Genomic DNA, 21,150 nt, shown 5'->3' with positions numbered 1-21,150 from the left:
ATACTGTTAAAAAACCATTTGATGTATAGTAAAGAGGAAGGTAGACTATTCCATAGACTTTTGGGGAAGTGTTGTTATCTCATTGATTCTGCTGAATTTATTTGTTTGTTTGTTAAATTGCTCATTAGCCCTCTCCTGCTGCTCACCTCCCATCATGCTGCCTCTGACACTGGAGATACTAATATTTTTATCCAATATTGTCTAATTCCCCCTTTCAAGTCATCATTTTGGTGGCCATCACTACCTCTTCTGCTAGCAAAGTGCTGCCATTTTAACTGTGCAAAGAAGTAGTTCATTTTGTCATCCCCAAATCTCCTACCATTCACCTTCAATGGATGACCCTGGGTTTTTCTCCTTACCTACGTTCTTCCTACCATGCATAATTTTGCATATTATGTTTCCCCATGCTCATTTTTTTCCATACTATTTTTTTTTTATAGTGAAGCCTTTCCTCCCACCCCTTGATCATTTTGGTTGCCATGTTGTTATGATAATGCAGATGTGATTGTATTGGCATCCACGGTGAATGCCTTCATGTAAGGGAGTAAGGGAATAAGAGCATGTTTTTTGCAAGCAAGGATGCTGTTGAAATGGGCCAATAGTGAATCTGAGCCATTCTACCAGGTCACCTCCATGAAAACGACGATCAAGTGGACTGTAGGCCCCTCCAGCCATCTTAGACCATCATTGCAATGCCACCTCCCTAATTTTTCAGAAGTGTCCTTGGCAAGCTCCAGCATTCAGGATGAACAGGAAATGACATAATAGACCACATTGCAGTACTGCTGGCTATATATTGTAACTACTTAAAGTCTTAAAGTATGATGCTTTGCATCTGCTGAGTATTAGCAAATTCCCATCATGAAGCAAACATCAGTCAAGGTAGATCTCTTAGGTAGATCTGGACTGATGAGGGATAAGATGGGCTTTTCTAGATGAGAGGTCAACTTCAGTTGTGATAATACTGCATGTGCAGAACTACACTTGTACTTTTAGATAGAAGCTCCCTTTATAGGTGGGCTGACAGACAGTGGCATAGCTTCATGCTCCAGCACTGGGGGGTGGAGAGCAGGAGGGGGCAGGGCTGGCACACATCCCGGGGGCGGGACACCCAGCACAAGCCATGATGGCACCCCGGGGATTGCGCTCCCCCCGCACTCCTCTTCCTCCGCCAGTGCTGACAGAGTGGAAATAGATTGGAAAAGGTGGTTAAAGTTAGGTCAACTTTCTTCAGTCAAGTGAAACTGTTGCTTTAGTGAATCACCCGATCTACCCAACTGGTATACGTCTTTTTGTGGTAAAGAAATCTGTTTGCACCAGAATCCCTTCCTCTTGTTTAGCTCTTTTCACAAGTTCCATTATTAAATATATTTATATTCCATTAAAATTTTACTTGCAGAAGAAAAGGAGAGTGAAATAATGATCGTAATTCTACCATCAGGTCTGATATTCTTTGGGTATTTGTTATCTTTTGAACAGATGATGTTGCTAACATAGATTAGATCATCACTTTCTCATTTTTAAACTGATCGCTCTTGAATCATTCTTCCATTTTGATTAAACAACCGCTTCATCCAGTTCTAGCAACTAAAGAATTAGGAAAGATGGATTGCTACAGGTTTTTTCTCCATCCCATCTGTCAAAGTAGTTCTGCTGTCGTATGTTACCTTGATATCCATAGAAGGTTCACAACACATTTTAATGTCCTGGGGGTATACAGACTGGTTGGTATTAACTTTTTTCTGCTTAGAAAATATAAATGGCACTGACTGGTGAATCTGCAGTTGTCACCTTACACACCAACCAGCTGCTTTTTGTTCTTCCAGTTTCTCACATCATTCAACAATATAATAACAAATTAGACCACTCTTTTGTGTGATGATCATCTTCCACTTGGATAACAAGCATGACATCACATATATTGTGCTGACTGAACTGAGCAGATTACATATTTCCTTCATGTTTACATTGACCACAACAAGAACATTATTTTGAAGAAGACAGATGAGTGTGAATTTATGTTACTTTGATTAACTGCCAGTCTTGGAGCCAGTTGTTGCATTCTGATCAGTTAGCACAATATTCATATTGTTCACTCATTTATCATAAGGCTATCATTTATCATGATCATAACTCTGAAGATTAGCATCTTCATGCCATCTTGCAGCTCATGGAATTTGCAGGTGTTCCAAACCTAAATGTACCCAACAGAAATAATTGTTATTGTTATTATACATCATTTTCCTGAGATCAAACAATTCCTTCTGTGTACCTTTAGTGTGAGTCAGTGCTTTGACTTCCTTTGTAAGGGTCAACAGGCTAATAGTTGGCCTCAAAAGCAATGTCTCAGTACTGTTGAAAGCATTTTTTTAAAATGCAGTTTGCTCATCTTAGTGGTTCATGGGCAGTGTATGTTTAACTCTTTCCCTGTTCCACCACCAATATGGTGGTGTTTTCCCATGTGGGCCAAAAGTTGCTGAGGAGGAAGTTTTGATTGTGAACAGAGCATGGAAAGAAGGTTGATATAACTTTCTCCACTGCTGCTGCTAGCAAATTGACAGCTGCCTGTATAGCTACATTTCATTATAAAATAAAAGTCAGGAAACTAATAATAGATTTACAGTGTAATGTGTAGTTTAGCCTAAGAAAATCACAATAATTTTGAAGCCAAAATCAAGTCTGATTCCTGCCTTTTTAAAACTTGTGTTAATGAGCTGCTTGAAAATGCACTTGCTCCATATATAGAACTGCCTTCATTTCAAAAGCATTTACTCATATGAGTAACATAATCTTCAAATTTTTGATTAGAAGCATACTCTGATTCAGGGACACCATGCATACTTCCATGTTTGCAGGATTGGGACTAATCACATAAGTAAGAGCTTTACTACTTATGTGATTGAGCTTGACTACTTATGTGATTGAAAATGTGACATCCTGGCTCCAAGTAAATAAACTTGGAAGTCAAGTCACTGATTATTATGGAGCCAGAATTCACCTTTTCTGGATGATTTCACTTGAAAATGCTTTTCTTACATGGGTAAGTGGATATAATGTTCTGAAATTCTGAATTATTTTGTTCTTCATACTGTGTGCCTTTTCTTAAAATGGCTTGATTCTTCTTCTCATCAGGAACTTCTTTAAATCATTTAAGTGTAACTTATGGATAGCAAATTTCCATAATTATATTAAGATTGCTTTAAAAACAAAAAGACAGAGTGTCAGACAGACATCCTAAAATGCGATGGAAGTGGTTTTCATGCAATGTATTTGAAAGTCTACTTCAACCATGTGGGAAATGTCTTTGTCACTCATATTTGTTCTGTGGCCTTCCACGGAGGTAAAACATAAGTTATTCCAGTAATATTTATTTACAGTATAAATAGTGTACAATATAAATATTGCCAGTGACCTTTCAGCCTTTTTCCTTTCATTTGCCCATCTTAAACTTAAACTAAGTCCTTATATAATTGTAATAGTGGAGTATTGTAGGGGGGTGTATTTTGTCGTGGAATTAGGAAGACCTAACGTGCAGATTTATTGGTTGTAGCTCAAGATATTAAATCTAGACCACTGCTAATTATCACATCAAAGTATATATGTGCTCTTCTTCTCTCTAAATTATGGAAAATATGTCAATTCTAAACAGAATTCTTATTGCTTTATTATTTGCAATAACAAATAGGTGGACTCTTAGGCCCTGTTGACTTAGGATGGGAAAGAGCTAAATATGTGCTTAACTCTTCCACTGAAAGGAATGGGACCTAAGAGTCTTGATTTTGACAGGACCGAGTGAGATCCTTGTTGATCATGTAAGTGATATGGTTTTTATCTAGGCAGCTTGTCAAAATTTGAAAGAAGAAAAGGTAATGGTTGAATCTCATTAATTTGGAGCCATCTTCTGCCAAGTGGAGTCTTTTTTTCCTAATTATAGTGTTATTTTTGTGTATATATATATATTTATATAAAAAACCCTTTATGTACACATTTTACTTGCAGACGGGAACGTCAGTGAAATGACATCCTCTTCAGAAGGTCAGATCTATGGTTGACCTTGATTTTCATTGTGGCTTTTTTGTACTCCATTCCCCCCCTCAATATTTCTAACATACACAACCACTCTGAAAACTCTCATTCATACCCATGTTTTAATAATAGATCACACATTACATCCCATTTTTTTGTACTTGCGTGAAGCATTGAAGTTGACCATTCCAGCTGCTCGATCCCATAAAGCTTTATCCATCAGTTTGCAGTTTTCATTACCATTGTTTCCAGCTATCATGGTTTCCCTTCCTTCTCTTGCAGGTTCCTCATTATCATTCATATGTACTAAAAAAAAAAAGGATAACTTTCATTCTTCCTTTTCCTTGTTTGCTTTGTTTTACTTGTTATGTATTTCTTTTTACAGATGAAGATGACACTTCAACTGCAGGTTAGGAGATCTATTCCATTTTACAGTGTTTGTCTGCTATGATGAGGAGAACTAACGAGAACTAGTTCTTCTGTTGTCAGCCAGACATGAGCCCATCTAACCAGGGGGTTGAAGGCCTGTTACTATTTCTGCAATAGGATCCCTGCATTGTCCCCATCTCCAATGTCCTAGAGTCACCCAATAAGCATGCAAAGGGAGTTTCTTGGCCACTATATGCTCCAAAGCTAAGCATTTAGGAACACTGAAAGCACAAGGTGCTTTTGTTTCTGGCGAATGGTATGCAAGTTCTGTTGCATACAATGGAACTTCAAGGGAAACACAACTTGTCACTCTGAAAGAAGATAATGGATTTATATCCAGTCTTTCTATCTTGCTGGAACTCACAGTCCCCAAATTGTCCCCTAGGGCTGCATCCAGCTAGAGTAGACCAACTGAAATGAGCAAACCTATGTTAGGCATGTTCATTAATTTCAGTAGGTCTACTCTCTGCATATGATTAACATTGGGCAGTGCCCCTAGGAAGAGCTCTGCTGGATCAGGCCATTGTTCCATCTTGCTTGGTATCCTACTTTGCATAGTGGCCAACTAGATGCTGCTGAGTATATGGCCTCAGAATATGAAGTTTCCATCTACACATCATGGCTATTAGCCACAGATATATGTATGCACCATGATAATGCCCTTTATTTATCTTATCCAGGCACCAACCTCACCCTGATGTGCTTAGCTGCAGCAATGTTGCTGGATCTTATTTCTTCTTACTAGCCCCTAGGAAGTTTCCCACTCTCCTTCCAGTGATTAGACAACCCCATTAGTTCTCCAACCCTCCCCTCCCTCTTTCAGCATATGACAATAGCTCCCAATCCTACACAGCCAGTATAGTAACCAAGGTATAGCTTTTGATTTGACATCATCCGGTTTACTCTTACCTTTCAGGTGGGACTAATCGGTCAGGAGAGAGAAAGGACTCAGGTGAGATTTTCTAAAACAGAAAGGAAAGGAGGAAGAACAAAGACCCCCAAACATTCCAATTTTCTCCTAATGCAATAACTATTAATGAACAATTTATTGTAGCTTACTTTTCGACAGATGCAGCTGCCGACTTTTGTACCCTTCATGCTAACCTTTGGTTTTTGTTTTATATTTGTTTCAGATGTAGAAAAAAGATCCTGCTCCAAAGCTTCATGAGGTTCCAGTGTGCAAGCAGAACTCCATGTGAGCAAGGACTTCTCCATGCACTTCACTGGAGTGAAAAGAGATGCTACTGCTCACATGGAGCTCTGGAGCGCAAAAGTCAGCCTGGTGTCTTCCTGGCGCCCACCAGATGTTTTGGACTACAACTCCAATTATCGCTGGACATTTGCCATGTTGTCTGGTGCTGATGGGAATTGTAATCCAAAACAAAACCACTGAGGGCAGCAGGTTACAGGAGGCTAACATAGATCATTCCAGAAAATAAATCTGGAAGACCTAGGCACAGACCTCTTCTTCTTCTTTTTCTTTTTTTTAACAGATTGTAACTAATTTTTACAGTGGGGATGTAAAAAAATCAACACAAAAACCCAAGACTCATGTTAAACATTTGACCCTTGGGCACATATGTCTTACGTACCTTGTTTGACAAAGCATGCTGTTCCTTAGAAACTAGAACAATGTTGATATTTTCATGGAATTTACTTTGCATGGAAGTTATTTTTATGTGAAATTGTGTTATTTCCACACACAACCAGAATCAAACTGGGAATGATGGAATTATAGAATCATAGGGTTGAAGAAGACCCCAGTGCTGTAATGTTTAAGGCATGCCTCTGTACAGATACTGTTTCTCCACAGATGAGCTTACACAATCTTTATTGGTTATTGCAGGATTAAGATCTTAATTACCAACACTTGCAAGAAAAACTATTCAGCTGTTCTCAATTAACACTGACATTAAGCTTTTACAGTGTGTTTTAATATATCATCTATACAGTATATATCTATTAATATACAACGATTTCTTTATTTATTTGCTGTGAAAGCAGTGACACAGACCAGCACAATATTATAATTTTCCATCACTACAGACAGGGCAATTCCATTCAGAAAGTTGTGTTCAATAAGAATTTTCTATCCTTTTGCTTCCAATAACATGTCAGGCTGAAAAAGTGTGACGGAGAACGTAAGTACCCTTTGAAGTAGTTGTAGTTTAAAGAAAGGGCTTGTTAGAGCTAAAATAAAGAAATTAGATTGCAAAGTTTATTGCAATAAGTTAATTTCCCCCCTCTTTCTCCATATTAGTATGGTCTATGGGAGATGGCCCTCAGGAAGAAGGAGATAAGCAAGACAATTCACAGAAATCCCTTTTATTTGTTGAAAAACCAAAGGGTGGAACAATTAGTGTCGGTAAGTGCTGTAACAATTTTTTTAAATAAAAAATATATATTAATATGTCTATTACACATACATGGGAATCTGAATAGGGCTATACCTACTTAGCTTCAGCAAATGCTGTAGTTTCTGGTATTCTCAAATAATCAATTAGCCCTCCATTGCTCCTCTTCCCAAAAATGTTTAAGACTGAAATCTTACGCATATTTGCCTGGAATAAGCCTCACTAAACAAAGTGGTGCTTACTTCTGAGTAAACATGCACCGGATTCAGCTATACACTTATACCTTATGAAGCTCAAAAGACTTTAACATACTGAGATTACACTTTCAAATTTCATATGGAAATAAATTTTAATGGCTGATTAATCCAGGAGCACATTTGAAGCAGCAGAGCCCTTTCTAGAAGTTAAAATTCAATCATCTAGCTCAGAGGTCAGCAACCTTTTTCAGCTGTGGGCTGGTCCACCGTCCCTCAGACAGTGGGCTGGACTGTATTTTGGGTTGGGAAATGAATGAATTCCTATGCCCCCAAAATAACCCAGAGATGCATTTTAAATAAAAGGACACATTCTATTCATGTAAAAACACGCTGATACCCGGACCATCTGCGGGCCAGATTGAGAAGGCGATTGGGCCGCCTCCAGCCCCTAGCCCTTAGGTTGCCTACCCCTGATCTAGCTATTTAGAGGAAAACAGGAACAATCCGGGGGGGGGGGACTGGATTCAGGTTCTCCTCCTTTTTCTGGACAGCCAATTGCTGGAATGTTAGTTTTTAAATAGGGGAATCTATGTGCACAGCCTCACATATGTGCACAGCCTTCTATGGGTTCAGCAGGAAAACCATACACACAGCATCTTTTAAAAGACAACTGAAGGCAGCCCTGTTTAGGGAAACTTTTAATGTCTGACGCTGTATTGTTTTAAATATTCGGTTGGAAGCCGCCCAGAGTGGCTGGGGAAACCCAGCCAGATGGGCGGGGTATAAATAAAATTATTATTATGATTATCTAGTTGCAACATATGGGTTACATGCCTGTTTCTAGAGACCCTGCTGAGACCAAGAGAAAAAATGCTTGCTCAACTAATTATGGGTTTATGTAGTTTTGGAATGTATGGGATTTTGGTCACTGATAGCTCAAATATAACAGATGCTCTTACAACTAAGGGGTTCTTTAATGGCACCTGATGTATGTATATTTTTTGAAACTGTATATAGTTTGCATATGGGGGAGAAGTTAAATTTTGTTTGCATTTAAAGGCAAACCTACCCAATCACACTTCCTAAACAGTACAGAAATTACCATCCTCCAAAATTAATCTTTCTCCAAATTTTATAATGCAGTTTTTCACCCATGTGACATGTACAAAACCACACGTATTTTTACAAAAAAATGTGTGTACTAGGCAAAATGTCTATACTAGGAGAAATTTACACTAAAATTCTAATAAATCTTCATGAGGATTAAAAAAGTTCCACAAACATATTGCCAGGTGTCTATCATATGAGTAGTAATGTTTCTAATGTGACTAATGTTTTCTTTTGTTTTCCCAAGGACAAAATATTACATTTATAGCAAAAGTTGAAGCCCAGGATCTTCTCCGAAAGCCAACTGTTAAGTGGTTCAAAGGGAAATGGATGGACCTGGCAAGCAAAGTAGGGAAGCACCTTCAGCTAAAGGAGACATTTGAGCGCCAAACCAAGGTATGGAGGGATGGCAGGACTCAATTTTACCTGTTTCTAAAATCCAGACTTGGTAGTAAGGACATAAGCTCAGGGGGTGAAGCCCTGACTGAACTGGACATTTCATGAGAGAGGTAACATTAAAACAGGTTATCTCCAGAAGTAGCTCAGTGTGTGCTTACCAAGATGGACAAGGTCGTGGAGAGGTTGGCACAGTGCAAACACACCAGCAGAACCAATCTGGTGCTCCTACCAGTGCATTTGCACCAGAAGTAAATCTGGCATTTGAGCAGAATCTCATGTACCCATTTATCAGGGTTTGACCCAGACATGCCAGTTCAAGGAATCTCACTGGTGCAATGGGACTTGTGCCCTCTTCTTCCCTTGTGTGCTCCCCATGCCTTTCCCTGCTGTAGGGAGTCAGGAGAACCCCCTAGAACAGCAGTAGAGGAGAGATCATTCCACCTGGCAAGCAGAAATGTTTGTGATGATGTAACAATTGTGTTAGCTCACAATTGGATTCCACCTAGGGCTTGTATTTTCTCCTACTATGAAATTTGGTGGTTGAACAGTTTGGTGTCTAGCAGGCACTTCACGTGGCGGGGGCTGACGGACTTCAGACTTCCATTTTTCAAGGAGCGGGCTTGGCTCCCCCCAAATCCTGTGGTCCTGCTCCACTTCTTCCTCCCCGCCAATGTCATGCAGGGATTGTTTGATATTGAATAAAAATTAAAGGTAAAAAGAGTTCGGCCTCTGACATCATTAACAGTGCAATCTCAAATCCTATTGAAAAAAGGCTTAATTCTGAATAGTCATGTGCAGAATTGCCTTGTAAATGTACAAAGACGCAGGAACAACCCAATTCAAGCCCCTGATTCCCTTTCAGCGTGGTTAAGTGTCCTTCCCTAAATAGAAATACTTGAGGAATTTGACCTCTGTGGATTCTTGTATGAAATTATTGAAACCATAGGAATATAAGACAAGCTTGCTGAATCTGACCAACGGCCTGCCTAGTCCAGCATCCTGTTCTTTGAGTGGTCAACCAGATGCCTGTGGGAAACCCAAAAGCAAGACCCCAGCACAGAAGCATTCTGCCCTCCTGTGGTTTGCAGCAACAATCCATCCTTCTTGGACTAATGTGTAGATTCAAACTTAGGTTACCACTGTTTTCCATTTCTGCAAATACTGAAGCACAGTTCTCAACAGCTTAAGCATATCAATATTTGCATTTAAATATAGATATTGAAAGAAAATACACATTTAAATAGGTTTTTGAAATTTGTATTCCAATAGGATTTTTTTTTAATTAGAATTTTTGTTGTGGGCTTATTGCTGTGACAAAAATTACAACAGATGACTCAACAGCTTTAAAAACCACAGAGCAGAATGTGGGAGCAGAATAGAATTATGGCTGAAAGTTGTGCAAAAGTAAAGACAGTAGTAACATCCACTCATCTTTAATCCTAGTAAATTAATGTAGGATATAATATTTGTAGATATATGTGTATGAATGTGTTTTCAGCTGCTGAGAATTTCCCTGAATTTAATTTAACAATTGCACTGTATGTTTGGATTTCAGATGTACACATTTGAGATGCAAATCATTAAAGCTAAGGAAAACTATGCAGGAAATTATAGGTGTGAAGTAACGTATAAGGATAAGGTTGATAGTTGCTCTTTTGATCTGGAAGTCCATGGTAAGGATCCCTTTTATGTTTTCTTTCTTTAACACAAAATATATAACATAATTTGAGGTCATGTTTATCTGAACTCCTCATGCCTATATTTATGCGTGCTTCAGAGGCCCACTGAAAGGTGTCTATAGGTTTCAGGCTCCTTTTTCTTATTTTTATCTCAACGTCAGCCCATTTAGAGGTGTGTTATTTATTTTGATGCAAACATGAGCAGTTAGTGATATAATCTTGGGACTGTCTTGGAGGAAAGACTTGTGGAGGCTGAAATGCAGTGGCGTAGCGTGGGGGGTGCAGGGGGGCCCGGCCGCACCGGGCGCAACATCTGGGGGTTAGGGTTAGGGGGCGCAAATCCACGGGTTAGGGGGCACAAATTACTTGCCTTGCCCTGGGTGCTGACAACCCACGCTACGCCACTGCTGAAATGTGTCAGTGAGAAGAGAGTTCTGCTGATGTGCTCTGGGCTCTACCCATTATGGGTTTCTCCTGGACCGCTTGATAGAGATGAGCCTGGGTTTATGTCTACCTAGAAATGAGAGCATCTGGAGGACATTAAGTTGAGGCACGCTAGGATAAAAATTGAGGTGAAGATATATGCTGTTGTTTCTGTTCACTAGGGAGTCCTGGGATGTGTAGCTTTGAGAGGAAGGGGTTCAAAGGACCACTGATAGAGAATTCTCACCATAAGAATATGAACCCTGCTGAATTTGATCAAAGCCTGCTGGGCTCTATCCCACACTGCAGCAAGGGACTTCAATGAGTGCAACAGAACTTCATGTTTCTCTCCTGTCTCCTCCATGCACCCTCAAAACTGGGGAACCCGCCAGAGCCGATTTGGGGGGAAGTCTCATTGTACCAGCAGGACCCAATTGGTGCATCATTGGATACCATCCACTGTTTCCCACAGTGACCTACCAGATGCCTCTAGGAAGTCCACAAGGCAGTAGCCACCCCCACCCCCGAGGTTGCTGCTGTATACAGTACTGCCTATGAATATAGAGGTTTCATATAGCCATTATGGCTAATACCCCCCCCCCCGCCCCGGAAATTCTTATCCTCTGTGAATTTATGTAATCTCTGCTTTAAAGCAACTTGGCACTTTCACAGAGCTCCAGCAGGCTACAAATGACTCAGAAGATGCTTTGAGTCAGTGAAATCACATTAAGTTCTTGAAGCAATTATTTGAGAAGCTTGCTGAAGCTTGCAGTTTATATTTGGAATAAAGTTTATATGGCAGTGATGACAGCTCAAGACTCTACAAATTTGTCCATGACGTAGGTCAAAGAAAGGACTCCCCTTCAGCTCACCTCAGGCTTAGCAAGGAATTTGCCTGCTACAAACCCATCATGAGGCTCAGAGAGAGAGAGAGAAAGAGTATTAAGTTCCTGGAATATCACTGTCCCACACTCAGTTGGAAAGCAACTTTATAAATCTTTGCAGAGAAGAGAATGCAATGCAATGCTGGCAGATCTTATGGTACCACAGTGTGCATATGGGGTGTGTGCATTTGGTTACAGACAGGAAGGGCTTTCATGGTGAGGTGTAATAACCCCCCTTTTTTGCAGGATGAGTATATAGAGCCACAAAAGTCCTAAACACTCTTCAACTCTGTCCTGTTCACTTTGACAGAGGAGGAGTTGACGAAACTGTGCACAGTTGCACAGTTTATTCATGTGAACAGGCCAAGAACATGGACAGCTCTTTCTAATGGGTTTGAAACAAGTGGAGAGCAAAGCTGGATAGACTTCACTTATTATCTATTCTAGACTGTTCCTACAACTAACAGCTCAATCTGTTCTTTGCAAAGATCCACAATATCTGTCAGTCACTGCCGCTCAAAGTTAGGTTAACTATAGATTGTGGTCTATTTAATCCCCATGTGTATATTCTATGTATAGATGTGTAGATATGAGCACAGGACTCATAAAATCTCCCCTGACCACATAAGCAGCAGTGCCTACACAGACATGGCCATGTGAGTGGGGCATTGGTCAATATTAAGTTATGCCCTCCTGCATGTAAGATCTATACGCTTAGTTGAAGTATCTGCTGTAGATGGACATTTGTTTACAAATGGAAAGAGCTTGCATAGTGAAGTATAATGACCCTCCTTTTTGCAAGATGGACATATAGTACCAGAGAACCACCAAAGTAAAAGGAGGTCTAAAATTATTGAAAATTTTTGGCAGAGGTTTAGAGAGACTCAGACAATGATGGGGTGATAGCTATTCCCCCTGGTTTCATAGAATTGTAGAGTTGGAAGGGACCATGAGGGTCATCTAGCCCAACTTCCTGCAACGCAAGAATATTTTGCCCAACAACCCTGAGATTAAGGGGCTCATGCTCTACCCACTGAGCTGTTTATCAATTACTCAGTTTGGGGGTGCTGCTGTAAAACTGCGTTTTGCACTGCAGAATAACTGCAAAACCTTGGCATCAGTTTGCAGGGGATTCCAAATTTCAGGGTTCATAGTTAATGAATTTATTCCAGAATGACTTGGCCCCAGATAGGTCAGCTGTCGGAACCTGAGAAACAGCAGCATCAGCATCACAGTGGATTCCATATCTCCATCTGGTGGGATTTTAAAGCTGTGGTGATGACTTTCACCCTCTGAGAAGCTTTTGAAGGACTAGGCTTCTAAGTCTGGGAAATAAAGCAGCCATTGTAATTGTAAGTGCAAGGCTTAATATATGTCAAGCACCTTTACATATGCAAATGTGTGCAGTCTCATTGATCCCATGGGACTGGCATTAACATTTCCTTTATTTGTGTACTAAGACAAAAACAAAGCCTATCCAAGTGCAAAGGACCTTCTCTGTCCCTCAAAATATTACTGTTGGGTCCTAAAGCCTGGTCACCTGGCCCTGTGGCTTCAGCTGCCAGACACATCTAGGCAAGCTTTCCAAATATCCCAGCCTTGCAGCAATCTGGCAGCTAACCCAATAGATGTTCATCCTAGGAAAACAAGCCTACCAAATTACCAAGGTCAGAGTGCTCATTAATCAGACAGGGAGGCAGGACACAATTAATGGAATGTCCAGCAGCTGACTGCCAATTAACCAGACAAGCCTTAAAGTCTGTGTGCATTCAGTAGCTTGTAGGCAAGGAGCCAGCCTGTCTGCGTGCATAAACTTTCTATAGAAGTGAATTGTTTTATCTGATTACATGTCTAATTTACACTGGGTGAAATTCAACTCCATGTTATTGACCATATTCAGATCTCTTACTGAGTTGAATCAGAAGTTGTATTTTCATTGGGGATGAAGGAAATTTTAAGTGATGCCCAGAGCTTAACGCTTAGAAGTTATTTACCTCGTTTTTCTGATCATGCCATTCTATTGTTTCTTCCTTATTCCACTGCTATTTTTAGCTTTAATAAAAAGAAGCTCCTTCCAGGTGAAATCAAATTACATCTAGTGTTCATTTGGGATTTCCTCTTCTTGTGTATTCCTTTGCTCTAAAGCATCAAGTTCTGGTTAATTGTTTTAGCAAGTAGAAGGCAAGTTGTCAGCTTACTTCTATAAAAAGTGGCATGGGAGCCTTCTTCACCTTTGTTGATGGCAGTGAGACTTACTACAATGGCTTCATTGTGGTTCTCACCTGTTGCACAGGTAGTAAATAAAGGCACCATCAAAAGAAGGTCTCAGGGTTGTAAGGGTTTAAAGAATCCAATTGTAGTGCATTATCACCACCCTAAAATCCGTGCATGTATGCGTTAAAGAAGGCTAACGAGATCAGAAATAGAAATGCTATATTAAATACCGAAGTAAAGGATCTTTATTTGAAAGTTTTAAGAAATATGTAGAAAATGAAATATATACATAAAATCATACCTCCCTACATTAAAACAGAACATCTAAAAGACTTGTTGAGATTGTATTTTATAAACCAAACATTTAACACTGTGGTGATAATATCTGTGGGCACATATTAGGATTGCTCCTATTCCAGTACAGTATAAAAGTTCTTTAAATTAATCCACAAAATGGAACATAGTTTTGTTCTTGCCTTAGTTGTATCCATTCAATATCCTTCATAAATTACAGAAACCACTTTTCTCATTTTCTTTTTTATATATATAGAAACTTCATCTGCACCATCAATCGATATCCGGTCTGCATTCAAAAGAAGGTAACTTCAAGTAGTTATCTTGGAAAGTTATTCAATTATAGGTGGTGAAAGCAGCACATGCCCTGAAATACCTCTGGAAATCAAGCTGGTTGGAAAACACAGCCAGAATGAACCGAAATAAAAGCCGAAATAACAAGCCTTTAGAAATGGCACACTAAATTGAAAGCAGAGTATATGTCATAAAGGAGAATGTCTGTGCTTTTGAGATACTCTCTCCTGCGCACTGCCAAGAAGTTAAAATGGCTACTCCATTTTCTGTAACCTATAATTGGTTTACACATTATTGTTGTTATGTGGAGGTTGTTCTTACTTGCTCCATGTTTCCACAAGGGAAACTGTTCATATATGATAACAAAGCAGAAGTTTTCACCATTCCACTACAGATGTGCACAAAAAACCCGTGCATCTTATCAGTTGCTGCCCACAGATGTCTCACCATGAGATAACGGCTTCCACAATGTAAAACACTCACCATGTAGTAGTCATAATATGTATGTTACAGTGAGTGGTGAAATTCTGTGAATGTTGACAACACCAGAAAAAATGGATGAATATCTGAAAACTCGGATAAGACCAGTGAACGTTTATAATCAATGAAATGCTATTGTTTATTATTTATTCTGTGCCTTACGGATTGACATAGGCAAAATGGACAGGACCCTCCTCTAAAGTACCTTACATTAGAAACAACAGAGGGAAGGAAGGAGACAGAATGGTTGAAAGGGAAGAATGTGGAAAATCTTTAGTTTTCTTTATTGTTTATGTCCTACTTTTCTAATAAAAATAATAACTAAGGTGGGTTGCCATTTCAAAAAGAAATCAAAGCCATAAAGTAAAACAAAATCACAATATGAAATGGCACTATGAACAAGAATCAACAGTAATTAAAGCAGAGACAGTGGCCTGGTCCCCCATGTAACACTAAACTAGGGCTTGCTATACCTGCTCCCGCGTTCCGCCTCCTAGCCAGGAGGAAATGAGAAGGTTTCATTTCCATTTTCAACTAGCAATATTTATACCTAAACCCAGACAAACTGTGGTTAGTGTTAACTATAATTTAGGGAGACAAACCAACTTCAACCCAGGATTTATAATGCTGACTCCTTATATTAAACCATAATCAATTAATCCTGTCCACAGTTTGGACAAAGCAAACTGATTTGCTGTAATTTGAATACGAAAGTGAAAGCTTCTGATTTTGCATCACGAGAGGAGAGGGGGAGTGCCCAAGCCTAGATCAGCTAGGCTTGTTCCTGTAGTACTGCTCTGTGGTTTGGTGTTTATGTCCAAACACAGCCAGCCGTTCCTCTGGTGCGTTTGCCTTGGGGCAAACTCACTGTGGCCCTCCCCACCCCAGTATGCTGCAGTGACTCAGCCAGATAGAAGTCAGGTGCAAACCAATCATAAAACATCAGTAGAGACATCATAAAATAGTAGGCCATTCCTTATTATATTATTTTATTTATATTTTAAAGTCTTTTCCATCTGCTGAAAGATAAGAAGACCGGGAGCCTGGCAAATTACAGACAAGATCTAAGCATATGTCACTCTAAATGTATTGATGCCCTAGTTATTTTAAAAGTTTCTGGTTAAATATTATTTCTCCTATATGTTAATGCTTTCCACTGTACTAATAAATCAATATTACGGCATCAGACCCTAGGTAATTGCAGAAAGCTAGTTGAGCACCTCAACTTCTTGGGGGTCAGTATCGACCACTATCCACCCTGTTCAGCTAACATCCGTCCTCCCCCTCTCAAATTGGGTTCTGTTCCAAGATATCCCAAATCCTGATTTCAGAATAAATGAGACAAATCAAGTAACTTAATTCATTTGCTCTCCTTCCAAGATTAATTTTAGAGAATTTGGTGCTTGTTTTGTTTTAGCAAAGGAAGGAGTGACAAATGGGAATGGAGAGAAGGAACAGAATAGAGATGGGGGTTAGACAGGCAATAGTGTTCAGGGGAAAGACAAGTATAGCTATGGGACAGGAAAAGAGTATTGTGGAGGCCACTGTTGCCCCATTCCCTGACTGAAAACCCTTCCCAGCTCTTGTTTTCTTTCTTCATTAGTCAGTGGCCCTGTTCCTACATAATCCTAAGCCATGGTTTGTTCAGTGAGCAATGTATCCTCTCACCGATGAGCAAGCCAGTCATAGCTTGTTTCACCAAAGCTTGGTTTGTTTTCCAGCTGCTCTAGATTTGTGCCTTTGTAGTTTTGAAGAGCATCTGGGATGGAGTGGTCAAACAAACTATGGTTAAGCAGGCTGTCATATTCAGACACAATGTCAAACTAAGGTTAAAACAAGCAATTGTTTGTAAGCCAACAACAAACCATGTCTTCACATTGTGGTTTGTTGTCATCTCAACTAGGGTGCTGAGCTGGGTTCGAACAAACTACACCTTGGCTGAACAAAGCATGATGTAGAACCATGTGCAAGCCAGGCTACTACCTACATTTTCCCACTTATTATGCTACCAGACAAAAATGAGGCTAGGAATCTTCTACTTAACCTGCTCTCCTCTCCCCAAAGATTAGATTATCAGGATGCCAATGCCCAGGGAACTCTTAAGTCTCTGCAAAGTATATTAACTCCTGTCTATAAGTACTGCAATTATATTTGTTATTGCTCAACATTCTAGAAAGAAATCCACATTTTTAAACCCACCCCATCTCATCTTTAACATCATACAACACACTGTGTGCACTCAATGGATAGGTTCTCCAAATTTCCCCCTTGCTGACAAGTTTAAATGAAACTTTACTACTGGATATTTTTACATGGTTGTGCATTGTTCTATGCAGCATAAACAACAATGCACATCTTTGTTTTACATATGCAACTGAGTTCAGCACAAGCCCTTTGTTTTGTTTTGTTTCAGCAGGCACTTGGTAGAAGTAAAAAAACAAAGCTCTTTGTGCCGACTCTGTTTGAAACACATTTGTGTTACAGGAACACAAATTTAGGCAAATTTGCAGATTTACAAGAATTTGCCTGAACAAGTGTCACAAGTGCAATACAAACCTTTGTGTTCATTTTTCACAAGTGCTTGTTAATGGGAGTTGTAAATCCTGTGAAAAAGAATACAAGTTTGTGTTGATGTAATCTTCTTACTTGCGTGTCTCTATATTGATTGCGTTCGTAGGGCATCTAGAGTGTATGCAATGTGTGTTGTCCAACTCTCTGGGTATTAAACAAAGGTTTGATTTTGATTTTTTTTATTAATAACAGCGGTGAAGGACAAGAGGATGCAGGAGAACTTGACTTTAGTGGTCTCCTGAAACGTAGGTGAGAACCAAGCAATGAAGTGAGAAGGTGTGGATTGGAAATGGGTTAGGCTTGCACAAAAGAAAGCGTCAGGTGTAATCCCGCCCCCCAAATGTTACCATCCTTTCCTTTTGACTGATGTTTATAAACTTTTAATTCTTAAGGTAAATCTTTTGCTGAGAGTTAAGCCAACTCTGTTAGCACGTTGACAAGAAACCACAAAAGTCTTAGGATATTGTACACTTTCTAAGGCTGCTGCCCCGTATTGTGACTTAATGACATAGGAGTGTCTCAGAGAAGCATTCCTGTGTCACTAAATTATAACATGGGATGAGGTCATACTGGCAGGTGTCAGTACTGTATGTTGGTGTTTGTTTTGTGCCTGCATGTTTTCCCCACCCATGTCCTATCTAGGGATGAGAAATTCAAACAATTGATCTTTGTGCTGCACCCATCCCCCACAGAAAGAAAGAAAGAGAGAGAGAAAGAGAAAGAAAAGAAAACCATAACAAAACTGAACTCTGGAACACTTGTTTTCAAAGCATGCAGACCACAGATGTACTGCAGCTTTTTTGGCTCTTGAATTCACCCTCCTTCTGCTAAGGAATGATGTGAAATGATTTACTGAGCTCCGATAATGCATGCATTCATTATGTGTCTGAAAAACACATATGCTGTGGGCTCTTAAAATGGGAAGTCTAGTAGGGCTAGGAAGCAACTTGCTGGGTGGAATCTGATAGTGTATTATAAAACTGGAAAAATTTCAGAGGGCACATGGAAGCATTTTTTGAAATTCAAAATAATCCAAGAAGCTGTTAGCTGCGCTTTAAATCCCCAGATATGAATAACAATATGAGCAAGTGTTCAGACATTTGCTTGTCCTTTATATGTGGTTTCAGTTTTCAGCACCCTGTTCTACTCATGAGGCTTCAAGGACAATTCTGCCCATTTTAGGTTACTAGACTGAGGCCCTGTTCAGACCTATCAAGTGGAGCTATATTTGTGTTGCAAGAAGCAGGCACACATAACCCTCCCAAAAACAGCACAACACGCATGATCCAGGCACTCCACATAGGACCAACTTTTGCAGATGCATGAAATTTGCCCTACCACCTTTTTGAGATAGCTTCTTGGTAAAAGTTTCTATATTTTCATCCACCTTTCCCTTAAGGAGCTGAGAACAGCACACATGACCCTCCCCAGTCCCCACTTCATCCTCACAACAGCCCTGTTGGATAGGTTAGGATGAGAGTGACTGTTCCAAGGTCACCCAATAAACTTCGTGGCTGAGGAGGGATTTGAACCTGGATCTCCACAGTCTTTGTCCAACACTCCCAACCACTATGCCATACTAAGCTTATAAATAGGTGACAGGGACGTCATGCTTCTTGCTGGGGCACCAGGGCTTAGGAGGTCACCCTATTGTCACTTTATCAGAATTACTAAAATTATCATATTCTTCTATTTTCAAAGAGCCCTAGTGTGAATTCACTAGGCAATCTAGGGTCTTGCTATAGCCAAGGTGGCCTAGGAGAAATCTCACGTGGCTCTGGCAGTTTCTCTAGGGAAAAGGCTATGCTTAATGAAATAACTATCAAGCTTATTGAGTGGGGGGCGGAAATCAAATCGTCACAAGATTGGACCAGAATAACTTTGTTCATTAAGCAAGAGCAGGGAAAAAGCAGGCAGCTTTTTTTGTATGGATAAAATTTACCAAATAGTCCATTAATATATCATTTATATAGGGTGGAATCAAAATTAATTTTGAAATGATTTAACCAATTATTTAACTGCAAAGGATGCTGGAAGGTTATTTCTTACATTTATTTCTCATGTTTCGTCCATGGAATTCAAGAAATCATAGAGTGAGTTCCCAGGTCTATCATGCAGGCATCACTAACTAGATTCAAGGTTCTCCTTTCCAGTAACTGCCTTTGCAGTGAAGATCGGGCTCACCCATGCCTGTATTTAGTTTAAGAAAAAACAAGATATATAGTTGCACACTGTGTTTAAATGCAACTTTAGTTTGGCTTCAGGAAGATGGGTTTTCAAAACATGAACTGACCATGTTTCAAAAGTTGATCCAAGTAAATGCTTAGATGTTATTTGAACAACAACAACAAAACTTTTAAAAAATCTATTTCATGCTTGCCAGAACTCTATTTTCTCTTCCCTAACTAGGATCCTCAGTTTGGCATGCACTCATTGTAATATTTATATTAATACTAGTAGATATATCTATATCTACATATGGAAATGCATTGGCTTGGTTTGATTTTCCATTGATGTTTCCTACTAATATACAGCTTGTGTGTGGAAAGGTTTTAGTGAATTTTGCAATAGTGTGGAATTATCAGTATTATTGCTACATTAATTTTGTTGTGTTATATATGGATATATATGTGTGTATGCATATAGATGTACAGAAATGTAACTCTTGAGTGGATAATGGGCAAATCAGACTTTCAGTACAATCTGATTACTTTATTTCATTACTAAGAAATCATGTTTCATTTCATTGCTTAGAATCATGTTTATTAGAATAGGTTTTCATATCCTGCTACACCTAACTGCTTTAAGAAAACGTAACTGTGGGAAGGATTCAGCTAATGAGTCCCAACTAGTGAAAGCCACTAGTGCAACATGGCTTTCTCCCATGCCCCACCACCCAAAAAATTGGCTTTCTGGAGAACTCCCAGAAGAGCACATGGAAGGAAGGGGAGTAAGGATCATTCTGTCTGGCAAGGTAAAAAGCTTAGACTGATGGAACAATTCCCATAAGTGCTACTTAAACAACTCCTCATTTATTTGCTTCTTGTCATGCTAAACTTTACTTCACTGGCTGTACTGAAGACACTTAATTTTTCATCAGTAAACCCTTTAGGAAAAATCTGAATGCTCATATTATACATGCTGACTCTGCAGATTTTAGGTGGAAATACACTGGAATATATAAACTGCTTAAGCCTCTTGAATGACATTGACTTCAGCTCAAATCAATTTACATGGATGGATGTCAGATTTACATTGCAGCTTATGTTAGCATCTAGCAGCCAAATAGTTAGAACACATGACTGCATTCCTGAAGGCTGAGAGTTTGTCTTACATCTAATGACCAGGTGCAATGCATCTAAACTGTCAATGGTACGCTAATCCATTGAATCGCAGTGACAGCTGGACTTGGGCCTGTCATTCCCTCAAACAATAAGTTTCAGAAAGTGGCTTGATTTAACTGCTTGCATGTAATGAACTTGCATTTCTGTAAAAACAAAGTGAAATTCCAAGAAAGAAGAAAACTGAAGTATTTAACTGAGCTTTAAAAAAAGTATATATTTAACAATACATTCACTACGATGGGATAAAAGATCCACAAACAATAGGATAGGTAGGAGAAAAGATGCAACAAAAGATCCATATTGATGAAAGGTGGCATTGCGGCCTGTTTCTGCAGGTTCTGTAAGTCATGCCTTATATCTGTTAAGCTGTGTTTTTATATTTTTATCAGATGTTCTTAATTGGTTTGAATGTAAGTCACTTAGGGTCACTCTTTGAGAAAAGTGACTAACAAGAA

General features: G+C 39.4%; 1 protein-coding gene across 6 annotated transcripts in view; it reads left to right on the top strand.

Moving 5' to 3' along the window:
• MYBPC1 (myosin binding protein C1) overlaps positions 1–21,150 on the top strand; it is a 111,882-nt gene that overhangs the window by 46,723 nt on the left and 44,009 nt on the right. For 3 of the 6 annotated variants that reach the window (XM_083574181.1, XM_083574178.1, XM_083574180.1), the window contains exons 1-9: positions 1,405–1,441; positions 4,000–4,035; positions 4,412–4,435; positions 5,372–5,407; positions 6,716–6,820; positions 8,361–8,509; positions 10,068–10,185; positions 14,263–14,311; positions 17,544–17,600. In XM_083574181.1, coding sequence (XP_083430307.1) covers positions 1,420–1,441; positions 4,000–4,035; positions 4,412–4,435; positions 5,372–5,407; positions 6,716–6,820; positions 8,361–8,509; positions 10,068–10,185; positions 14,263–14,311; positions 17,544–17,600 — 596 coding nt within the window. In that variant the 5' untranslated portion in view covers positions 1,405–1,419. Of the gene's footprint in view, positions 1–1,404; positions 1,442–3,999; positions 4,036–4,411; positions 4,436–5,371; positions 5,408–6,715; positions 6,821–8,360; positions 8,510–10,067; positions 10,186–14,262; positions 14,312–17,543; positions 17,601–21,150 lie in introns of those variants that run through there. The other 3 variants (XM_083574182.1, XM_083574179.1, XM_083574177.1) reach the window with 2 other exon arrangements.

This window comes from Podarcis filfolensis (genome assembly GCF_964270895.1).
Source record: "Podarcis filfolensis genome assembly, chromosome: 10".
Classification (NCBI taxonomy): Eukaryota; Metazoa; Chordata; class Lepidosauria; order Squamata; family Lacertidae; genus Podarcis; species Podarcis filfolensis.
Note: the sequence above shows the minus strand (reverse complement) of the source record. Positions and strands in the feature narration are given on the sequence as shown.